The following is a 21,740-nucleotide window of genomic DNA, read 5'->3' as shown; positions in this document are numbered from 1 at the left end:
AAGCGGCCTCACTGTAAGTGCACTCGCACAATGGAAGTGCCAGAGACGTTTCCTGAGGTCAGCACATTGCACTCACATGCAGGCCTGCGTGAGCCCCCCCTGTCCCACTCTGGAAAAGGACACGGGGTGGGTGGGGGGGATTTGCTGATCCAGGTTGCAGCTCAGCGAACATGAGGACAAAGGGATGCAGAGTCAGCGAGGCAGGAGGAAAGGCCTGGCCCCCACAATATCTCTCCCTGTCATCCAATCTAGGTGAGGGGGGGTTATATTTGTATATATAAGGCTGGGATAAGGGCAGAATCCTGTACCCTGGTCCCCTCTCCCCCACACCTGCTGGCAACCTTCAGGTGAGATTCCTACTGGACTCAGGATGGACAGAAGTTCATGTATAGGATGTGTCAGCTTGTTCACGTTGTGAAGACACGGCCCATGGCATCACATTCGGTGTTTATGCCATGTTGAGAGACCTCGTTTTGCAGGAAAGAGGAAACGAAATAGTTTCAGACGGTGCAAATTTCCTTAAACAGCATCAGGTCTAAGTAAGGTTTTGGTGACACAGAGTTACAACAGCTGCGTTAGGTCTTGCGTTAAAGTTAACGCTACAGTTAGCACTCAGGTTCAGGTTAGGGTTGAGCTTAATGCTAGGACTAGGGTTGAGTACCTTCCTGAATCGGAACCAAGGATCAACACCAAGGCAAATTCTGACAGACATTTTTTCATAGACATGGTACTAAAACATAGCTTACATTATTTTTTTGCGACACTTTTTATGAATATCATGTCTATAATAATCTATGAACACATTCATAACACATCATAATGCTTTTATAAAGCATTATAAACATGGGTATAATATATTTATTAAAAGGCATAAGACATTATAGCCATGTGTATTATGCGTTATGAATGCTTTATGAGGCTCTCATCTATAATGCACTATAATACCTTCATAATGCAGTACAAAACATCCTTAATGCTTATACCGACCATTATAATGCATTAAGAAAGCATGTGTTACCATTGTTTTTCCCTTAAAACATTTTGCTCTATTTCTTTGAAGTTGCCCCCCTCATAGATTGAACCATGGCTCACACTGCTGTTCAAGGGAGCATAGGGAGTCACACTGCCTCTGTGGGCCTGCGCAACTACAAGGTAGGTCTCTGTCATCTGCGCAGACATGCCACAGCTGCACTATAAGATAAGATAGACTGTCTGCACATACAGTAGACAGTGTGGCCTTAGGGGTAACCAGTAAATACCAGTTCACATGCTCAGTCTATACTCATCTCGCCCCAGATCTGCCTGTTTGAGTATGAAAACTTCCAAGGCCGGTGCATGGAGCTGAACAGTAAGTGTCGGAACTTGTGTGACCGCGGAATGGACAGGATCCGCTCCATTCGGGTCGAGTGTGGAGTGTGAGTACCTACGCATATATTGTCCCAGACACACAAACTGACAAGGAGACTGCTTTCAAACTACATATACTTCCTGTACATCCATGTGAAAGACCTGAACACTCTTGGAGTACCTCCACGTGAATATCTCTGTAATATGCATTATTGATTTGCAGATATTGCATATTTCACATCCAAGGACAGGTTTTGAGCATTACCGATTACAGATTGGTTGACCCCAAGTTTTATGCAAGTGAGGGCAAGTTCCAAGTATTACTCAGTACTGATTGGTTCACCCCAAGTCTTATGCAAGTGAGGGCAAGTTCCGAGTATTACTCAGTACTGATTGGTTCACCCCAAGTCTTATGCAAGTGAGGGCAAATTCCGAGTATTACTCAGTACTGATTGGTTCACCCCAAGTCTTATGCAAGTTAGGGCAAGTTCCGAGTATTACTCAGTACTGATTGGTTGTCACTGTGCACTGCACAGCTGGGTGGGCTATGAGCTGGAGAACATGCTGGGGGAGATGTTCATACTGGAGAAAGGCGAGTATCCACGTTGGGATTGCTGGTCCAACAGCTACTGCAGTGACTGCTTGATGTCGGTCAGACCTGTCCGCATGGTGAGTCCCACCGTGGTCTGTTCCTCATGCTTCTTCAGCTGTATCGCTATATACTGGCATATTTGAGAGTCTACCATCTAACTTTAGTGTCCATTACATCGTGTGTCTGAGGTTTGTTTGGCCACATTACACCTTTTTTTATACCTTTCAGTATTTTGTTTCCACCTCATACACCCACCCTGGTTTTTGCACAGGACCCCCGGGACCATAGGATCTGTCTTTTTGAGTGCAGGAGCTTCGAGGGCCGAAGGATGGAGGTGTGTGACGAGGATATCCCCAGCCTGTGGTCCTATGGCTTCCGGGGCCATGTGGCCAGCATTGAAGTCACCGGCGGCACGTGAGTCCCGTCCGAACCGGCGCCCCCTGCAGGCTACACTCTGCCTTTAGGTGTCTGCTCAGCTGAGGACACGGGGACGTTGGACCCCTTCTCTGCTTCCTACATTCATCTATGAAGTTTGCACATATGTCAGAATCCGATGCACATATGGGACCAGCAGACAATCATGCAAGCTGTCTCATGCAAAGCATTTTCCTTGATTATTAAATACATTATTCATTCATAATAATTTCCTGAAATAAAATTTCCTTAATCTCTCAAGGGTATGATTGACAATCACCGTCATTTCTAATCCTCCTCCTTATCTACTTCCATTTGCAGATGGGTGGGGTACCAATACCCCGGTTACCGTGGCTACCAGTATGTGTTCGAACATGGCGCCTACAAGAACTGGAGTGAATGGGGAGCTCAGCACCCCCAGATCCAGGCCATCCGGCGTGTGCGTGACATGATGACTCATCGACGAGGTCACTTTGACATGGCGGCATAGAGCCCGGTGGGAGACGTGCCCCCACCAGCCACCACATGCCAGTACTGCCACTTTAAGCGAGGGGGCGAACTGATGCTGCGGATGCCTGCAGCTGATTGGCTGCTACACTATTTGTCATTCAGTGAGCCACACTGAATAGTTGTCTGCTCCATCACTTACAATATTCATGACATTTTCTGTAACATGTTCTCTTTCACCCCGATAAAAAACAGGATGCTTCAGGATGAGTTTTTATTATTAGTAAAGAAGATTATTCAGCTTGTGTTTTTATTAAGAAGTAAGTCTGTTTCTCTACGCCTTAAACATTTCTGTTAAGGGGGCAGCAGCCCTGCGGCACATCCCAGCAAACGCACAGCAAGAGATCATTTGTCCCACGATCAGCTGGGGGCTCTTCGACCTCCTTCCCAGTTTGCCGTGTCCTTCACGAAGGTCACAGAAGACAGGTGTCATCATCAGAGGCCACAGGGTTACCATGTTGTCGATTGGCTGTTTGTGGCAAAGGCTTCAGACCGTAACGTTCCTGTTTGTGATTGGCTGACCACAAAAGTATAATCTTTTTTAAGTGGATAAGCCAGTAAAGAGAAGCATGTCACTCTGTTACTGGCTGATCTCAGAGAGTCTTTCCAATCTGTAATATTTCCTCAGGGATCCTGAAATTTGCGAGAAAAAAAAAACAGTTGTCTAGGTTTAGCTTTTAAATTTATCATTCACAAATTGAAATAAACATCAAAACAGCCATATCAGTCACAGTCCTCATTTCTGTCATCACTTGATTTTTTTCATTTCCTATAATATATAATGTAATCAAATGATACATAGTATAATCACATATAAAATAATTCTTATATGATGTAGTCCATGGGTGGCCAATCTCAAAGGCCCAGTGTGTGTGCAGGTTTTTGAGATAACTTTTATGACAGCTGCTCAAACCCAGGTGTGAGGACTGTTCAGCCAATCAGTGCTCTAATTAGTAATCTAATTAGGGAGTTGCAGCAAAAACCTGCATAAAAACCTGCATACCCCACGGTCCTTTTAGGATAAGACTGGCCACCCCTGTTAGTAATATATAAAGTAATTTCCAAAATGAATATTGGATTTTATTGATCAACTATAGCCTTCAAGTTAGTTTAGCTTTGGATGTAAAACATCCAGATCACTACCATCTGAATCTGAGAATGATTTTATGGCCCTCTTGTTAACCATCATATATTCTCTTTTACAATTATTTAAGTACACGGCCCACAACGGTCAGTGTGATTCTGTGTAATGAGTCCCCACGGGAAAAGATCAATTCAGCTTCATTGTATAGATGGTAGGCTTGTGTAGAAGAATGAGACAAAACAGAACTGGGAAGCGAGAGGAATGGTTGTGTGATTAAAGAACTACGCATGTTGGCAGCAGTTTGTGAGTTTGGATCCTATCATGCATCATTCATGCATTTATTACATGAATAAAAACCTCAGTAAGCGAATCACATGCCTATTAAATCTCATACGTAGTACGGTGATGTCATCGTCCATCACATACAGTGCCATCCATAAGTATTCAGACAGTGAGACTTTCGTTATTTTTTGTTTTGTCTCTGTATCGCAATGAATATGTAATGAAACTCCTATTACTCGCTTGAAGTGCAGACTGCCAACTTTTATTTAAGGGTATAAGCAGTTATTCCGGGTAAATTGCGCGGCAATTGTAACCATTTTTATACATAGACATCCCCATTTTAAGGGACCGAAAGTGTTTGGGCAAATTTGCACTATCTTAAGGAATATTGCCATATGTAATACTTGATTACAAATCATTTCTAATAAATGACTGCCTGAAGTCTGGAACCCATATATTAATTTATGATCAGTCATATCATTATGTAGATGTACTATACAAGAAATGTAACGGAAGAACCAGTTTTAGTGTGCAGTCAATGAACGAACGAATGAATGAATGAATGAATGAATGAATGAATGAATGAATGAATGAACGTAGGTCAGAGGAAGGGAATATCCCCCTGCCAGTTACAAACGATTATTTTACACGTTGATAGGTAAATGGCTTTATTTATACGCCAGAGAGAGAAAGTCAGAAGGGGAGAGTGCACTTCCTACACAGCAGGCACCTGGAACATTACGAAGCGGTGTAACCCGTTTTTCTTTTTTAAACTACTTGTTCTCGCTTCCTGCAAACCGAGCAGACTGGGTTGTACCACAGTTTTCCGAGGGGTAATAGTTTAATACACTGATGTCAGATTTACCAACGTAGATACCTGGAAATCACCAAATTCATTGGAAATTCCTCATTGTTCAAATATGAATCCCTGTCACAGCATGTGACTGAGAAGCGTGAGGTGTAGTTCCCTTAATACGAATTCATACCGCCAACGTCATGCCTCCGCCGGAGGGAACCAAACAACGCGGTGATTGTCAGGCTGCAGATAAGAGCGCAGACAGCGCAGCCGCTCGCTGCTTCCGAAACGCTTTACGCTGAGCTCTTGCACTTGCATTGACGGGGCTGTCCTTTCTGAGAGGGAACCTAAGATATAGACGGGGCAAACGGGCGATTTTAATTAAGCAAGCTGAGCGTTCGAGTTAGGAAGGGAGAGAGGCCGTGTTTTTAACCTTAGTGGACCGGGGAGGGAGGAGGATGAGCTATTCTTGTACCAGCAGAGAGGCTGTCTGCAATAGCCAGAATCCGTCCAGCGCCAGGACACCTTGTGGCAGTAATCCTGGCAGCAGCTGCAGTGGAGACAGCGGCGGCACCAGTAGCAACCAACCCCGTGGCAGTCAGGCGAACCCGAGCCCAGAAGCGCAGGCGGCAATGAAAGTGAAGAAGGGATGCAGCTCGTCGGATTCGGGGGTCCCGGCGACCATGGAAGAGGAATTGCGCTCCAACTCCGTAATAGTTCCCGAGGATGTCCTCGGCTTGCAAAAGATCACGAAAAGTAAGTCGTGTGATATGCATACGGATGCGCGAAGTTGAATAAAGGTTAAAGTGTAGATTTCCTTAAACACCAATATTCTAAAATGTCATACCACTGGCTTTTCGAAGGTTTAAAGGTCCATCGGTTACCGCGGTGACCGTTTAATGGTCAGCCCATCACTATTTGCGCTGTAATTATAATCACTCCGATTACTAATACATGTTACCACTTTGTGTGCTTGCGATGCTATTAAACAATGTGACCTTTATTAAAAGGAAAATGCTTATATGGTGTAGATGTGTCCACAGGGATCATCAAATTGGTACAGGGTAACTATCACGATTGCCATTCTCTTTTTGAGATATTCTTGTGTATGACAAAAAATGAGAGGTGTGTGTATGTGTGTGTATATATATATATATATATATATATATATATATAGGCAGCTAGAATAACCGCGTAAAGGGAAAATGATGGTGTTGTTGATCCGATTATTCGGCACCGTCATTTCGCGATTAATCGTTCCATCAGTCCGGGCTTTTTTGTTGTGTAACCGACTATTTTCATTTACAATGAAATCATTTTCACGTTCATTATACATTAGCATTTGTTTTTTCTTATTTGCCAGCACGGTAGACCTCAATGTTTTGAAATACTAGCCTCAAAATCAAAGCCAGAGCCAATATCTTGGATACAAAACTTCTGTGGGAATTTCTAATGTTGTTAAAAACAAGTTACCTTTGAAAAAGTGTGAAAAAAAAATACATTCACATTATTTACTGGGCTTAAGTGCTGGGCTCTTAATTGGGAATCGCAGTGGAGGCTGAGTAGACAAACATCCGTGCACTAAAAAGGAAGCCACAAAGTCAGGAGTGGTGGGGGGTGCACATGTGGTTGGTTGTGTGTTTGTTGAAATCCACTAAGCGATTTTGTTTTTCAGTTCTTTACCTAACAGACCTGGACAGGATTACATAACGGGTAGTCAGTGGTATTTCGGAGACACCCTCCCCATGAGGAGTTAGGACAATTTAAAGCTGTTTACTGACCGATCGGATTGTATGGTTTTTATCCGGTACCTTTGAACTGTATAAGAATTACTTTTTGGGTCTACACAGAAACTCTATTGTCTGACTGACTAATGCTTTCCATGTGAGCCTGTTTGGCTGATTTTCTTCTGGTTAGTTAACAGGATTCTCACACCTGAGCAAAGCACCTGACCTCAAATGCTACTAATTGATTCCTCTCTGTAGACAGGTGACAGTGGAAAGATACAAGTTTCTTTGGATAAAAATGTTTACGAAATACTTAATGTATAACTTGGGCGGCAATCGTTTTCTTTGTATGTTTTATGCGCTTAGCTAACAGGTGACACTTGCAACTGCCCATTTGTTGACTTTCCATGAAAAATCAACGTATTCTCCTTTTTATTTAACAGATTTTTAGGCAAGGATAAGTTGTTCCTCCCTCAAGCAGTTGAAGAGAATGGCAGCTCTCTAGATTGTTTGCAGAGGTGAAGAGGAGAGGTTAAAATGCAAGGAGCTCCCACTCTTATAATGACATGCTGTTGTGCTGTGTATTAGGGTACGGTTGGCAGGGTGGAGGGGCTCCTATTGAAAATACCTCTGACACCAGAATCCATGGCTGCTGCATGGCTTCATGTGTGTGGAGTTTGCATGTCTTACCCCTGTCATTATGGGGTTTCCTCTGGGTGCTCCGATCTCAACCCCCTCCCCCCAGTCCAAAAACATGCCGAAGTTGATTAGAATTACCAAATTGCCTGTAGGTGCGCATGTGTGACTGAATGGTGTGTGAGTGTGGCCTGTGATGGGTTGGCCCCCCATCCTGGGTTGTTCCCTGCCTTGCTCCCGTAGCCTCTGGGATAGGCTCGGGACCCTCTGTGACCTTGAATAGGACAAGCGGTTACAGAAAACAGATGGATGGAGGGATGGAGTGCTTCTGGGATAATGCCAGATGTGTGTATGTAACGACCCTTTGATAATCAGGGTGAGTATTGGAACTTTGCACTGACTCATTCTCACCCGCGTTTTTAAACAGGCTTCTGGAATACAAGCCATGAATTTCCTGGCAGTACGGTGCAGTATTTCCTCTGTTTGTGAAAGATAGGGTGACACTGAAATTTTGCAGTGCATATATATGCCAATAATTACTACAGTGGTTGCGTTCATCCTTATTAATTGCCTAATGTTGTATATACAGAAACTCGCTTGTCACGGCTTCCCTTTGTTACCGTTGACCGGTTCATCTGCTGCTTTGACGCAGTCGTGAAAGGTATAGAGGGGAAAGTGTATGTTTTTGCATACTGAGCTTTTGCATGCTTACCTCAGAGTATAGGGGAAAGGTGCACACCTCACCAAACAGCACACCTGACAGCACACCAGCATGGTCCTGGAACGCGTGTCCCTTTTTATGTCTCAGTGTAGATAAATGATGTTGGTAAACGCATGACTTCTGCATAAGTGACTTAAATTTTACTGTTTTTTTTTGCTTAGTAGTGGTGTAGGCTACCAGCAATTCCTCTCCTGGGACCTGAATTATCCCAGGTTCAACTTTTCCTCTGTGTCATTGATAATGTCGACGATTTATTCCAAGATGAGTTTGGTAGGGTGATGTATGATGTTGCATTTATCTCGAAGCACCACATGTAGGTCAATCATAAATATTCTACCAGGACGTGTCTTGCATCACCCAGCTAAGGCATCAGTAAGGGCCACATATAGGCCAGTCAGTGCATATATACCAGCAAGTATTTTGGGTAACGCTTTACACTAACTACACCTTCATAATGCCTTTATGATGCATTTGTAGAACATTCAGTGTACTTTCAAAATGCATTTATGGAACATTCATAAGTAGCATGTACCTTAATGTCCTAACATGCATTTATATGTATGTTATATATGCTTGTTATTAATATACATTGTTGTTATCATAATATTTGTTATTAATCATTATATCGTATAATATTTGTTATTAATGTATATTAAAGCTATTAAGGTATGTTAGGGTTTTAAGGTGTACTTACATCCATCCATCCATTTTCCAAACCGCTTATCCTACTGGGTCGCGGGGGGTCTGGAGCCTATCCCGGAAGCAATGGGCACGAGGCAGGGAACAACCCAAGATGGGGGGGCCAGCCCATCACAGGGCACCCTCACACATGCACTCCTACGGGCAATTTAGCAATTCCAATTAGCCTCAGCATGTTTTTGGACTGTGGGGGGAAACCGGAGTACCCGGAGGAAACCCCACGATGACATGGGGAGAACATGCAAACTCCACACACATGTAACCCAGGCGGAGACTCGAACCCGGGTCCCAGAGGTGTGAGGCAACAGTGCTAACCACTGCACCACCATGCCGCCCTGGTATACTTACATACTGCTTATAAATCTTCTATGAATGCATTATGAAGGTGCACTGAATGTTCTATGAATGTGTTATAAATGCATTATTAAGGTCCAGTTAATGTGAAGCGTTACTGTATCTTGTAACAGCCAGTTGACGACAATATCAGGAGCAGCCACACTTTTTCCCAGTCATGCTCTACATGCGTTTCTCTCTGCTGCTGTGCTATTCATTGAAATCGATCAGTGTGCCCTACATCGGGGGCGGCGGGTTACAGGGTTACAGAGTAGGGCTGCTCTCCCCAAAGGCATGTTATAGTTGCAGTTAGGTGGTGCATCATTGTATTAGTGGAAAAGTCAGCGATTTGCTCACGCATGCAGTGGGATGTTTACCGAAGCAGTGCCTGTTAAGAGCCTCACTTAACAGTACATCAGCAAAGTCCAGTCTGGCACTCGGACCCAAAGCCACACGTCAGGTTCCATCATAGCACCCATTTCAGCATCTCATTCATACTTGGCCTGTTTGAGCATGAGGCCTTGTTCTCCTGCAGAGGCATGAGTATGAGAAATATGGAGTCTGTCTGGCCGGTATTGCGGCCTGAAGGGTGACTTTGCCTCTGATGCTTACTTAGCATATCTGACCTGTGGTGCAGCTCTAGTGTATGTGAGTTAGTATGGGGATGCTTCACATTATCCGCACCTTCATAATGCATTAATTATGCATTTATAAAACATTGAGTGCATTTACCTTGAATGATTGTTATAACATTATATGATGATCACTAATAACAAACATAATTATATTTGTTTATATTAAAGCGGTCAAGGTATGGTATACTTGCATTCTGCTTATGAATTCTCTATGAATGCATTTTTAACATTCTACATGCTTTTAATTAAGTGGTGCAATTTAAGTAGCAAAAATCTTTTAGTTTTATAGGCCGAGTGTCCTGTTTTTACCTCGTTCTTCAGTATGTATTTATGCATTTAATTTGGCCTGATTCTGCTTGACATGGTATCAGAGCCCCTGTTCTTGAACAGGCTCCTTAGTCCTAAGAAGTGTGCACAGGTTCAGTTTCCTGACCAATCAGAATGTGACACACAGTAAGTGTGGCTGCTATTGGACAGAACTCCTGCCACTATGCACAGTGGTATCCATGCTGTGCGCATTTCTCTCTTATATGTTTGTGCTGTAGCGGGTAAAATGTGTATTTGACATGATTCATATTGAACCGAGTGGGCATGGGGCTGTGAGCGTATAAATGCGAGCACTATGGCATTATGGGTCACAGCTGTCACCGCGATGAAGGGTCTGAGGGAGGAATGCAGAATAAATGCAGGGAGAGGTTCTCAGATGTACATATTTCTACGCTTGCTCACTGTGATGTCTGCCCACAGACATCCGTTACAGCTCACCAAGTTGTTGGGGTCTCCGTATGCAAGTCTTTCTGTGCGGATGACAGCATAGCAAGTGCACATTAATCTGAGATAGTCTGAGAATTGGAGTGAATGTCCTAGCCAATCCCGGATAGAACCACATTGGAAATCGCCCTTGTGGATATCAAAGCATCCTCATTAGATGGAGTCCAGATGCAGGTGGAGCCAAGATGCAACTGGTGCAGACCAGACACACAGTCTTCTGATGAAGACTATAGAAAGCCAGTCTGATGTCTGAACCGACCCACTGATGGAGGGCAAACTTATCGCTCTGATTAGGTACTGATTGGAGTGGCATGGTGGAGCAGTGGTTGGCACTGTTGCCTCCTACCTCTGAGACTGGGGTTCATGTCTCCACCCTAGCTCCATATATATGGAGCTTGCATGTTCTCCCCATGCTTCTTCCAAGTTCTCGCACCTCCCCCCCCCCCCCCCCCCCCCACCACAGTCCAACATTGTCCATAGGTATGAACGCATGTGTGTGCCCTTCAAAGGGTTGGCGTCCCATCCTGGGTTATTCCATGACTTGCACCTATAGCTTCCAGCAACTCTGCATAAGACAAGCAAGCAGAGATAATGGATAGGTACCAACAGGTAAAAAAAAATGAAAATTAGCCTATGTTGTATTCAGTCAGAATGTTTTGTTTTGATACTAAAAGACAGAAATTTCAAGTCATTAAATGTAACAGTTTTTGAGACTGGGGTACAGGGGTACAGGGGTACTGGGGTACAGGGGTACCCTCTGACCTGATGGGCTGGAGGACCTCGCCTTCATTTCCATGGTGGATCTGAACATGGCAGCTGTGAACCTCTTGAAAAGGTTCGTTTTTCTAACTTTATTTTGGTTCCTAGTCTATGGAGGTTTTAAGGTTTCCTTAATAAAGTAGAGCACCAATATTTTAGTTGAAGAATAATGAACATCATTGCATTTCATTCGGTTATTTTAGTGCAGTTCTTGAAAAATAATAAGGCATAAGTTGGCAAAAGAGTGAGAAATAGGCTTTATTTTGGGGGAAAAATGTTTTAATGCGACAATTCTGGACCGAGAAATGATATTTCCTCCAGTAAATCACTTTCCTGCGACTACCTGCTCTAATGGAGGCCAAGCCAAGCTGCCCTATTGAAGAACAAACTCTTAAGAGAGTAAAATATCGTCAAACCAGTTAGTGCCCATTACCGCGGCCCAGTCTTGGCTCTGTAAGCCACAATAGATGGTGATGTGAACCGGCTGAGCGACTGTCTTTGTGGACTCAGACCTCCGGGAACTCCCCCCCCCCCCCCCCCCCCAACTCCCCCTGGCTAATCTCCCAGATTAGTAGCTATAAATGGACGCTTCCACTCGCACAATGTGAACGTGGGCGTCAGCTTAGAAGAGGCTGGGTGCCATTTTGTTACAGGTGTATTAGGGACTGCCGATGCTTGGCTTCTGTTCCGGCTGCTGCTGTTTTTGCAGTCGGCTGTGGAGTTGAAGTTGGATTTCGCAGAGCCACCGTGCAGCTTTCCTCAGTACGCCACACACACGACTGATCGCAGTCTAGGAATGTTATATCTGTACAGTGTGCTGTTCGATGTGGAGTATTGCATAAGGAGGGATGTCACTTACTAGATGGTGTCGGGTGACGAGGCAAAGCCTTATAGCTAAGTTCCATGTGCCATGGGTATGTATTATAAATGGAGTCGGATCAGAGGGTGAAAGAAAATAAAAATGAAAGTACATTCAACCACCTTGTACCTACTTACCCTGGTTGGTAGGTGAATGGATGGATGGATGGATGACACTCTGACACAGGGTACATGCCCAAATGCCAAGAGCAATTTAGAGATGCTACTTAGCTTAGCCGCGTCTTAGGAACAAGGCCGGAGTCCCCAGGGAGAAGGTGATTGACGTGGTGAGAACATGCAAACTCCACACAAAGCAGCAGCACGACTTTGAATCCCCATGGCTGAAGGTTTGAAGCAGCAGCGGAACCCAATGAACCAACATACCACCCAGAAAAGCAGAAAAGCCTTTTCTCTCTCTCTCTCTCTCTGTAATTCACTCAAACTAGAGCTAGGCACTTTCATCAAATTTTAATTTCTGTTACAATTCTGGTTTCCAGCGATTTAATAAAACAAAAAAAAAATGTCGTAATATAAGTAATATCAGGGATGGGCAATCCTGCTCATATCCTGGAACAGAAAAGCACACGTCCAACACAAACATCTGCTTACATTTAGTCAGTGCTTCACATTTGAATTCTTGAGTTTGAGTTCTTGTATTAATACACAAGTAAAATTCCCAGAACTATTATTATACATCTCACATATTCAGACTGTCACACTTTCAGTATGTTTAAGTATGTGTTTACCGTTTTTGGTTTGTTAGTACCGCCTGCAATTACTCCGTTCATTGAATGCCATCAGCTAGTGAAGAACACAGGCAGAAATATTGCCGATGAGAAATGAAGGCTGGTTGCTAGGTGACCGTGTTATGGGGATGAGTGGGTGGTAGATTGGGGGAGCCTCCCAAAATGTGTCAATAAGCCTCCTTCCAAGAGTTTCCGTTAACAGGTTCAGTTCAGAGAATGGCCCATCACAAGTGATGACACTGATTGCGACGACGCTTGTAGAATTTGAATCCTTCTGTTTTAGAGCAGTCAGAATGTAATGATTATTCATCACCGAGGCTGTGGCATGCAGGGTGCCTCAAATCAATGACAGTTGGCATTTTTGGGCTGCTAAAGGGAAAAAAAACACACGCAACGTGCAGAGAATGTCCGATTATTAAAACCATTACTTTGTCAACCCAAATGTTCTTTATTATGATGAAGGACAATAACAAATGACTGCTAGCTTGTTCAGGGTGGAGGGGCAGGGGTATGCAAAATTCACGGTTCAGGAGAAATGTCTGTTTTGGGTTTGTGGTTGGATGCAATTTTTGTACGGCAGGGAAAACAATTTGCTTTTAAATTATTTATTATCACAACTGCAAACACAAACAATTAGTAACGGTCGTAAACCACAGGCAATGCATCTGCCGATTTGTTTCTGAATAGCAAAACCTAAAAGATGCTTATTTGCACTTTGTAAAAATAGAAAGAGAGATGAGCAGCGTGAGCTTATACAGCGCGTTGCCACACCCACCGTATGATGCACCACCTCAGGGACGAGAACCCGAGGCCAGTTCTGTGGTGGGTGGAACCTCAGCACCGCTCTAGTTCAAATGCAGTGGAACAGTGTGAAGTTGTAAAAATAAATATGTAAAAACTGAAAAATCTAAATATAGAAACAGTTCTGATCTTATTTACTTCTCTCTGTCCAGTGTTTGTTTAATTCACTGCCGATAACTGACTATAATGAACTCGCAGCTGCGGTTAGCGTAATGCTCTCCGTGAGAACATCAAACTTGTGAATTTAGGTTCCACCCATGTCAATAAATCTCTTCGTTTGACTCATTGTGCATACTGAACAGAAAATGGTGTACCGTACAGTACACAACAAATGCCTATACCTTTAAGGCCCTAGTGGAAAGTTTTATACTACTTTTCCTCTGTAAACATTTCAGACATGTTCTGCCTCTCGATTCAGTCGGTTCAAGAGCAGCTTGGCCGATTAGAATAGATTGTCACTTGCAAAGACCTGTGAAAAAGGCATTTAAAACCACAATCAAAATATACCCCACTGCTGGTTCATGGGTCAGATTGTATTGAAGTAGATGAGAAACTAGAATTGTACAGTATTGGATCTATTTCCCAGAAGATATTGCTTTTGTCCCATTAAACGAAAATTAGTCAAGAATTAAAATCTGCTCAACGTGCCAAGCATGTACTAAAGAGAAGCTACAACCTATTAGTTTAATCCAGTGTTTCCCAATCCGGTCCTCGAGGACCCACATCCAGTTCACATTTTTGCTCCCTCTGATCCCCCTGCCAGACAGTCCATGCTTTTACCCCCTCCTAGCTACCAGTAGGAAGCAAAAATGTGGACTGTCTGTGGGTCCTCGAGGACTGGATTGGGAAACACTGGTTTAATTTATTGAGAAAAAAACATATCAGCTCTTTAATCGATGAAGTGACAAATGAAAACGCAAATCACAGATTTAGCTTAACAGGAAAACAACTAACTTTGCTAAAGAATATAAATAGATTCTGATATTTGTTGCCATCAGTAGAGCTTCTGAGGTTCAGCGGTGGGGGAGTTTTTCCTATCAGACATCCTGTCCCTCGCAACGCTGATGCCTCGCAGCAATGGATGACACAGTTTCCAGTAAAGGCTGGTTTGTGAAGTGACTGACTGTGCTGTGATAGCATATAGTAACCCACCGAGTCATAACACAAACCCTTTAACAATCCAGCATCCTTCCAGGGTAGGCTGTCTACAGGGATCTACCTGCCGATTTCCAGAAGCAGCAAATGGTTGCTGTCAGGGTGCTTTGTGGTTGTGTCATATGTTGGCATCTTGGTGCGTACTAGCAGGTGACGGTCACAGTGAAATGTGTCAGCCGTCTGCTTGCTCAGTGAAATGAAACAATCTGTTTTTTGGCTTCTCGGAACTGTGTGATGATTCATCACATGAACTGGGTAGACACTGCCATGGCATGCAAGACCAAGGTTTGTGTGTGTGTGTGGTCATATGTGTATATCACATCGCGGGGACCATTTTTTTTGGTCCCCACAAGGGGAAACTCAATTTTAAAAAATCTCTGACTTAGTTATGGTTAAGGTTAGGGTTGGGTAGGAGTTAAGGGTGTCATTGTTGGGATTAGGGTTAGGATTAGGATTAGGGTTTTGCCTGCAGAAATGAATGGAGAGTCCCCACAAAGATATGAATACAAAAATGTCAACTGGGTCTGCACCCAGTCTCTTACTGTTACTTCTTGTTCCGTTTCCTGTCGATTTGCGGTTGCACGTCTGCACGCCTGCATTTGCTGATGTGAGGTCTAATGACGCAGCGTCTTCCTGGCAATGTCTCTGTGTGTGTTTGCCTCCCTGACTCGTCCTTGCTGGTTCGGATGCTTCTGTTTGCTGTATATGCCCCATTGTTAGATGAAGTAGGGCAAACGACAGTGAATCCTGGAAGGGAGTGTTTTAGCCTAAGTGTGTATCACAGTTGAGCAAAGGGTGCATAGAGGAGGGATTATGATGGCAATTACTGATCCGTGGTTGTGCACAGTAGACAAATATCAGTGTGAGAGAAATGGAGCGAGAATAAGACGAGCAGAAGAAAGCAACAGAGACCAAGTAGTGGGTGATGATCAAACTCTGCTTTTGAGACGGTTGCTAGGTCTCCCATTGTGAATTTTCTGACAGGTCCCTAAACAGCCCGAGTCCATCGAAGGTCTGCAAAGCAGGCTGAGCGTCTGACGTGCTTTATGTCGCCCTATTTTCAGCTCACTTGGGTGACAGGCTGGACCCGTTGCAAGTTTTAAAGGAAACTTTCGGAAAACGTAACACTTTTGTAGGGATCTTCGCTCAGCATTCAAGAGATTCTTGACCTAGTGATGCACCCATCTACTCCAGCCATGTTCTGTCCAACCTCTGGCAGCGTTTGAAATGTCTTTTGGCTGTGTTTGTCTAAGAGCACCTGGTGTTTGGGGATCTGCACACACAGATTGTAAGAGTATAGTGGCACCACTCCTGCTCAGCACACCGTGTGCCTTCATAACGTTTAGTAGCCCCTTGCTCCTTCCTGGGTGGCTGGCTATGGTTATCGGTAATCCCATAGTCCTTTGCTCCTCCACATGTGATGCTGAATTTTGTTAAGCCTCTTTTGGTGTAATATAGTCATGTGACCAGCCCTGGGGGTCAGAGGTCCCACCTGTTCCTAGAATTGGCCAGCATAATGGGGGAGGGGCCTGATCATACTTCAGAACCATTTCATGAAAATTAGTGTGTTGGTTTTTTTTTAAATTTCCCTCTCTCTCTCTCTCTCTCTCTCTCTCTCTCTCATATATATGTATATGTATGTGTATTTGTGTGTGTGTGTTTGTGTATATATATGTATATGTCTGTGTGAGCTATCCGTCCATCCATGTATATTATATTAAGTGATATTAATAATTATATTAGATATCCTTAGAAGGTCCATTTTTGTCATGTTACTCCTTTTTTAAATCAAAATTCAAATCAAATTCCCAAAATATTTACCCTAAATAGCTCGATAAAGCTTTAATCATAGATATTATGAAACAAAAAACCATTTCGCGATAAAGGGAAATTTCAGACTGATATGTTTCACTCATCAAAGATCCACTATATAGTTTCAGACCGTAAATCAGACAGTCAGTCACTCCCGGTCAGCTCAGCTGTTGTGCTTTTATGCTGTAACTTGACCTTCGGTGTTCCTTAATCTTTAAGATGAATAATCCTCGGGTTGCTGTAACAGAATTCAGTGTGTGTATGTGTGTGTTAATCCAAATTCTGAAATGTTCTGTCGGCACTGTTTTCAGTTCAATCAGTCGTTTTTTATTATCTTTTTATACACATGAAACGCAATTGTGTTTCTACAGAACACCAGACAGCAAGAACAAAGAACAACTGAAGGATAAACACTGATCAATAAATACTGCATCAAAAAGCGATACACAGCAGTACAGAACAATGGCTCAGTGCAGTAATACAAGTAAACAGTAGGTGTGAGTTGGTGCATATGGACAGTAGACTGCAAAATAACATTATAGTACAAATGCGGGTGGAGACCTTTTCTGTCAGTGTTTGAGGTAGGTGAGCGTTGAGAATATGAAGCTAGTTATGAGGAATACGACGGTGGTAAGGCGCAAACAGTAGCTTCACATAGAAAGATCAGTAAAGCAGGTGTGAAAGAATGGAATTTAGGAAGGACACTTGATAAAGTCCTCAAGAGGCCTTTGGGGGGGGGGGGTGTTGGTGACACTGCGACTATGTGAGGTGACTGGTCTCTCTTTCAGATTACTTATGCAGCCCGGAGGAGAATGTGTACAATATCGACTTCACGAGGTTCAAGATACGCGACCTGGAGACAGGGACCGTGCTCTTTGAAATCACCAAGCCTCCGAGCACTGGTAAGCCGTGATATTCTCTGTCTGAGAGGACATGCCTGGGTCACTTCCCCCACCAAACTAAGGCTAGATGTTGAAGGGAACGAGAGAGCTTGGGATTGAGGACAAGGAGAAGATGTGTGGGTGAGGAGAGAGCCTAAAGCGGAGGGCTGAGCATAAGGCGAGCGTGGGGATTACCGGAGGGTGATGATTTGGCTTAATAGCATTCCTTACTCACATCTGTTCTTCCAGTGGTGCATGTTTATCCAGTGAGATTATTATATGCAAAACGACGCCTATGAGGGATATTAAATTCTGATTAGTTTGACTCTTTTTTCCAACAATCAAACTATGTACAATATTTTGTTGTGTTTCAAAGAAAACATGCATATATATATATACAAAAAATTAAAAACATGTTCTGAATAATGCAGTGAAATGCGATAAAATGCAGTTAAAGAAATTATTCTGTAAGCCACACAAAATTTCTGTCCATTGCCAAACCGACGTTCCAAAATAAATCCCTCCCCCTTACACATGATGAAGCTGACCTAAACCGGACCGCTCTTAAAGGAGCAGCATCCTTAAAACGTTTTTCATATTAATGTAGGAGAAGCACAGATTTCTCAAGGTCCTATAGGTGTCTCAGTAGGAGGAGAAGGGAGTTGTCTTTTTAGGGATGTGCGAGAATCTCAGCGTGATTCTTCTGTGTGCTCCTCAGACAAAGCTGGTGAGAAGAAGGAGTTGGACCCCAACGCTGGACGATTTGTACGCTACCAGTTCACCCCTGCTTTCCTGCGGCTGCGGCAGGTTGGCGCTACGTAAGTATCGATACACCAGACAGATCGTCTCCTTGTGTGTGTGTTTGTGTGTGTTTGTGTGTGTTTGTGTGTGTTTGTGTGTGTTTGTGTGTGTTTGTGTGTGTGTGTGTGTGTGTGTGCATTGCTCCACATCTAATTTCATTTCCCAGAGTTAGCGACCATGACGTGACCGCAGTCGGGTAAGAAAGCCATATATAATGACGTCCAGTGGATGCGGGGCAGGGGAAGGGTGACGAGAAGGGGGGGGGGGGCATCCCATGGGATGCTGAACGACCTCGCCTTTCTGCTGCAGGGTAGAGTTCACTGTCGGCGACAAGCCCATCAACAACTTCCGCATGATCGAGAGGCACTATTTCCGCGAGCAACTCCTCAAGAGCTTCGATTTTGAGTTTGGCTTCTGCATCCCCAGCAGCAAGAACACCTGCGAGCACATCTACGAGTTCCCACCGCTCTCCGAGGACCTCAGTAAGGATCAGACATTCGTATAGCGTGAGAATTGGACATGTAGTATACAGTAGCTTTCCTGCAACAGTGCCGTGGCTGCAGTTTATTTTGCAGTTGCTGTTGTTTGACAGATATGGTTTATAATTTTACTGATTTATGTAGTAGGATATTCTACTGGAGCAATGAAATGAAATGAGAATCACAAGGTTTGAACCTTGAAAATGAAGAGCAAATTTCCAAAACTCACTCAGTCCAATGACATAAAGTCAGGCTTCTTCACCATGTGATACAGTATTTCGATCTAAAACTCATTCAGTCCTCATGTAATCCAACAAAGAACTTTAGTTAAATTTCCATCTAAATTTGCATGAAAACGTATCCTGTGGACTGTGTGAGTTTTGGACATTTGTTCTAAATACGAATCCATGTCTACTACAGTTCCTGATAACATTTTACAAAAACTGCTTACAAATATACTGTTCAGCACCGGCAATGAATAATCAGTGAGTGATCAGTGAGTAATCAATGAATAATCAGTGAGACCTTGCCTGGGTTAACCTACTGCTACTTATTTGTAACAAACAAATGTAGGAGTCTGCCCCCTGGTGTTTAGTGTGTGTAATGACGGATGTGTGGGGGTGGTGAGCCACACATGGCTGATCTACCCTCTCCTCTGCCCCCTGCAGTGCGAGAGATGATCCTGCATCCATTTGAGACTGAATCTGACAGCTTCTACTTTGTGGACAACAAGCTGGTGATGCATAACAAGGCAGATTATTCGTACAGTGGCGGACCCTAGGCAGATGGACGGGCGGACATATGGATGGATGGACAGGCCAAGGACAGAGATCAGAGGTCCCACTGCGCCCACCAGGTCCGGAGCCCGGCTCCCCCACCCCATACACCAGTGAACTACAAAGCATTGCTTAAAACTCTCGACACGTCTGTCTAGTGGGACTTAACATTGCAGAACTATTTTCATATCTTCTCTTTGGTTACCTGGTCACCTGCAGCTCCAGAATTCCCCTTCAAACTGCTGAATCTGTCTCTCCCCCACCCCCCCAACTGTGGATACGTCTCCCAGTCTCCCTCTCCCTCTCACACACACACACACACACACACAGCCCCTTTGAGTAGCATTTACAAATTATTTTTGTAATGGTCGAAGTAACCGAACTGTATGATTTAAGAACATTCGAATGAAAGCCATCCCAGGTGCATCATCTAGCGTTGGTGTAAGTCACCCTTAGCGTTGTCTCCTTAGACAGAACTAGTAGGTCACAAATCTGCAAGTCAGCCCATGGTTAGAATAACTTCCTGCTTGGATAGTCTGAAACACTAACATGTTTATAGTCAGTGATACCATCAGTGTGTAGAGTGTAGCCTAGCTGAAGGTCATGCCTTTTCCATCAAAGTTGTATTCAGCGCTGCTCTTTTGTTACGTCCGATGTGTCTATAAACTGCTGCGTTTGACTAATTTGTTCCAGACAAGTTGCCAAGAAAAAAGGGAAGCGTGTTTCACTTCTCCAGTGAATCATGGACTCCTCTCCTAACTTTGTGCGTGTCTGTATGAAGCTGACACATCGCCACAAGCAGACACTGATAGCGAGGGGCTCAAATCTGCCCTAGTAAGAGTCACTGGTAGCCATGATAACCAGCAGGCTGTCCACACCCCATGTGTTCATGCCCCAGTGTCACCATGTGAAATGTCATGTGATCTTGTGACACCGATCTCAGGTCAATAAATAGTAAAGTCACATTTAGTTATTTCAGAATTGATTATGCATTGTAATCTTACTCCATACAGTGGCCTCCCAACCCTCTCTGTTCTCTAGGTCCGCACCTGATAGGATGAATCTTCAACTGTAATTTCTCTATAATTGCCATGGGCTTTAGAAATTGCTGGTGTAACAGTATTTGAATCCCCTCACCTCCATAGTGAAGTAAATACTGTTAGGCAGTGAAGCTTTTCTCGTATATGACCTGGCTAATAATCCCTGCTACCGAACGATATTACATCGCAGGCTGTTCTCGGCAGGTCGTGCCGTGTATGACCTTTGAACTCTTCCAAGGTTCCGGATCTAGGGTCCTGCAGCAGTTCTGTGCCGTATGACTCTGCCAAGCCTGTTTGTGAACCTGCATCAGCATCTCACTGCCATTTTTAAGAAGACAATCCAAATCTGTGTGTAAGAAATATGTCTTTTGATATGTCTGAGTCTAACTCCCACATTAACACATCTAATCTCAAAGTTTTCCCTGCCATGAGAGTGCATGAAGGAATCAGCTCCGGTTATGTGACAATTGACACTAGTGACCTGACCTTGCTCATGCACCATCAGCACATCTGCTTTCATTTATAGGAAGTCATTCGGGCTCCCAGGCAACAACCACTCGTTTGGAGCTTAATGAGCAAAAAAAAATGTGGTCAAAATTGTGACCGGTGGGTAAAATACATGGTTGCATCCACTGGTAGCATCCAGGTTGCATCCACTTCCATTTATATCGATTCATATTTGGATATGTTGCTTTACATTGACAATTAACATAATGTTTGAAGGAATAAGAATCATTCCGACATGGCTTATCAGTACTTATTTTGAGGGTGGCCTGTCCCGAATTTAAAGCAACAGCACACGAACTGAAATCGTTTTAGTAGTGTTTTTGATGAAAATGTGTGTAGCGTCAACGTTTAAAACTGTGTGATCAAATCGCCAAGTCCTTGCCCATCGAATAATAGTCCTTGAGAATGTTACTGATCCCTGCATCCTTCCGCAAATGCAAATCAATGAATTGTAATGAATTCAAACAGCCGTCAAATTTAAGGAACGATGGAGCAGAGGCGAGACGTTCCACAATCCTCCGCTGACTGTTAGTGGACATTCTGTAGCGTGAGTATGGTGACGCGGTTTGTGTATGTAGTTG

At 43.8% G+C, this 21,740-nt stretch overlaps 2 protein-coding genes across 2 annotated transcripts; both read left to right on the top strand.

Moving 5' to 3' along the window:
• The first annotated feature begins 1,083 nt into the window (after nt 1-1,083).
• Nucleotides 1,084-2,843, top strand: LOC125713301 (beta-crystallin B1-like). The gene is made up of 5 exons (XM_048984307.1): nt 1,084-1,152; nt 1,297-1,415; nt 1,884-2,016; nt 2,211-2,353; nt 2,675-2,843. The coding sequence occupies exons 1-5, from the start codon at nt 1,084-1,086 to the stop codon at nt 2,841-2,843; spliced, it is 633 nt and encodes a 210-aa protein (XP_048840264.1).
• A 2,425-nt stretch (nt 2,844-5,268) lies between these two features.
• Nucleotides 5,269-19,895, top strand: LOC125713299 (protein unc-119 homolog A-like). The gene is made up of 5 exons (XM_048984303.1): nt 5,269-5,778; nt 17,464-17,577; nt 18,275-18,374; nt 18,667-18,839; nt 19,505-19,895. Exons 1-5 carry the CDS (start codon nt 5,481-5,483, stop codon nt 19,615-19,617), a joined length of 798 nt encoding a protein of 265 aa, XP_048840260.1. The 5' UTR covers nt 5,269-5,480; the 3' UTR covers nt 19,618-19,895.
• The last annotated feature ends 1,845 nt before the right edge of the window (nt 19,896-21,740 follow it).

Source organism: Brienomyrus brachyistius, chromosome 18 (genome assembly GCF_023856365.1).
Source record: "Brienomyrus brachyistius isolate T26 chromosome 18, BBRACH_0.4, whole genome shotgun sequence".
NCBI classification, from domain to species: domain Eukaryota; kingdom Metazoa; phylum Chordata; class Actinopteri; order Osteoglossiformes; family Mormyridae; genus Brienomyrus; species Brienomyrus brachyistius.
Note: the sequence above shows the minus strand (reverse complement) of the source record. Positions and strands in the feature narration are given on the sequence as shown.

Bases quoted from the DNA above. Each gene is read 5' to 3' on its own strand.
- LOC125713301 (XM_048984307.1), top strand. From the start codon at position 1,084: ATGGCTCACACTGCTGTTCAAGGGAGCATAGGGAGTCACACTGCCTCT. The intron at 1,153-1,296 runs GTAGGTCTCTGT...ATCTCGCCCCAG, and splicing joins TGGGCCTGCGCAACTACAAG to ATCTGCCTGTTTGAGTATGA. The intron at 2,017-2,210 runs GTGAGTCCCACC...GTTTTTGCACAG, and splicing joins CGGTCAGACCTGTCCGCATG to GACCCCCGGGACCATAGGAT.
- LOC125713299 (XM_048984303.1), top strand. From the start codon at position 5,481: ATGAGCTATTCTTGTACCAGCAGAGAGGCTGTCTGCAATAGCCAGAAT. The intron at 5,779-17,463 runs GTAAGTCGTGTG...TCTCTCTTTCAG, and splicing joins CTTGCAAAAGATCACGAAAA to ATTACTTATGCAGCCCGGAG. The intron at 18,375-18,666 runs GTAAGTATCGAT...TTTCTGCTGCAG, and splicing joins CTGCGGCAGGTTGGCGCTAC to GGTAGAGTTCACTGTCGGCG.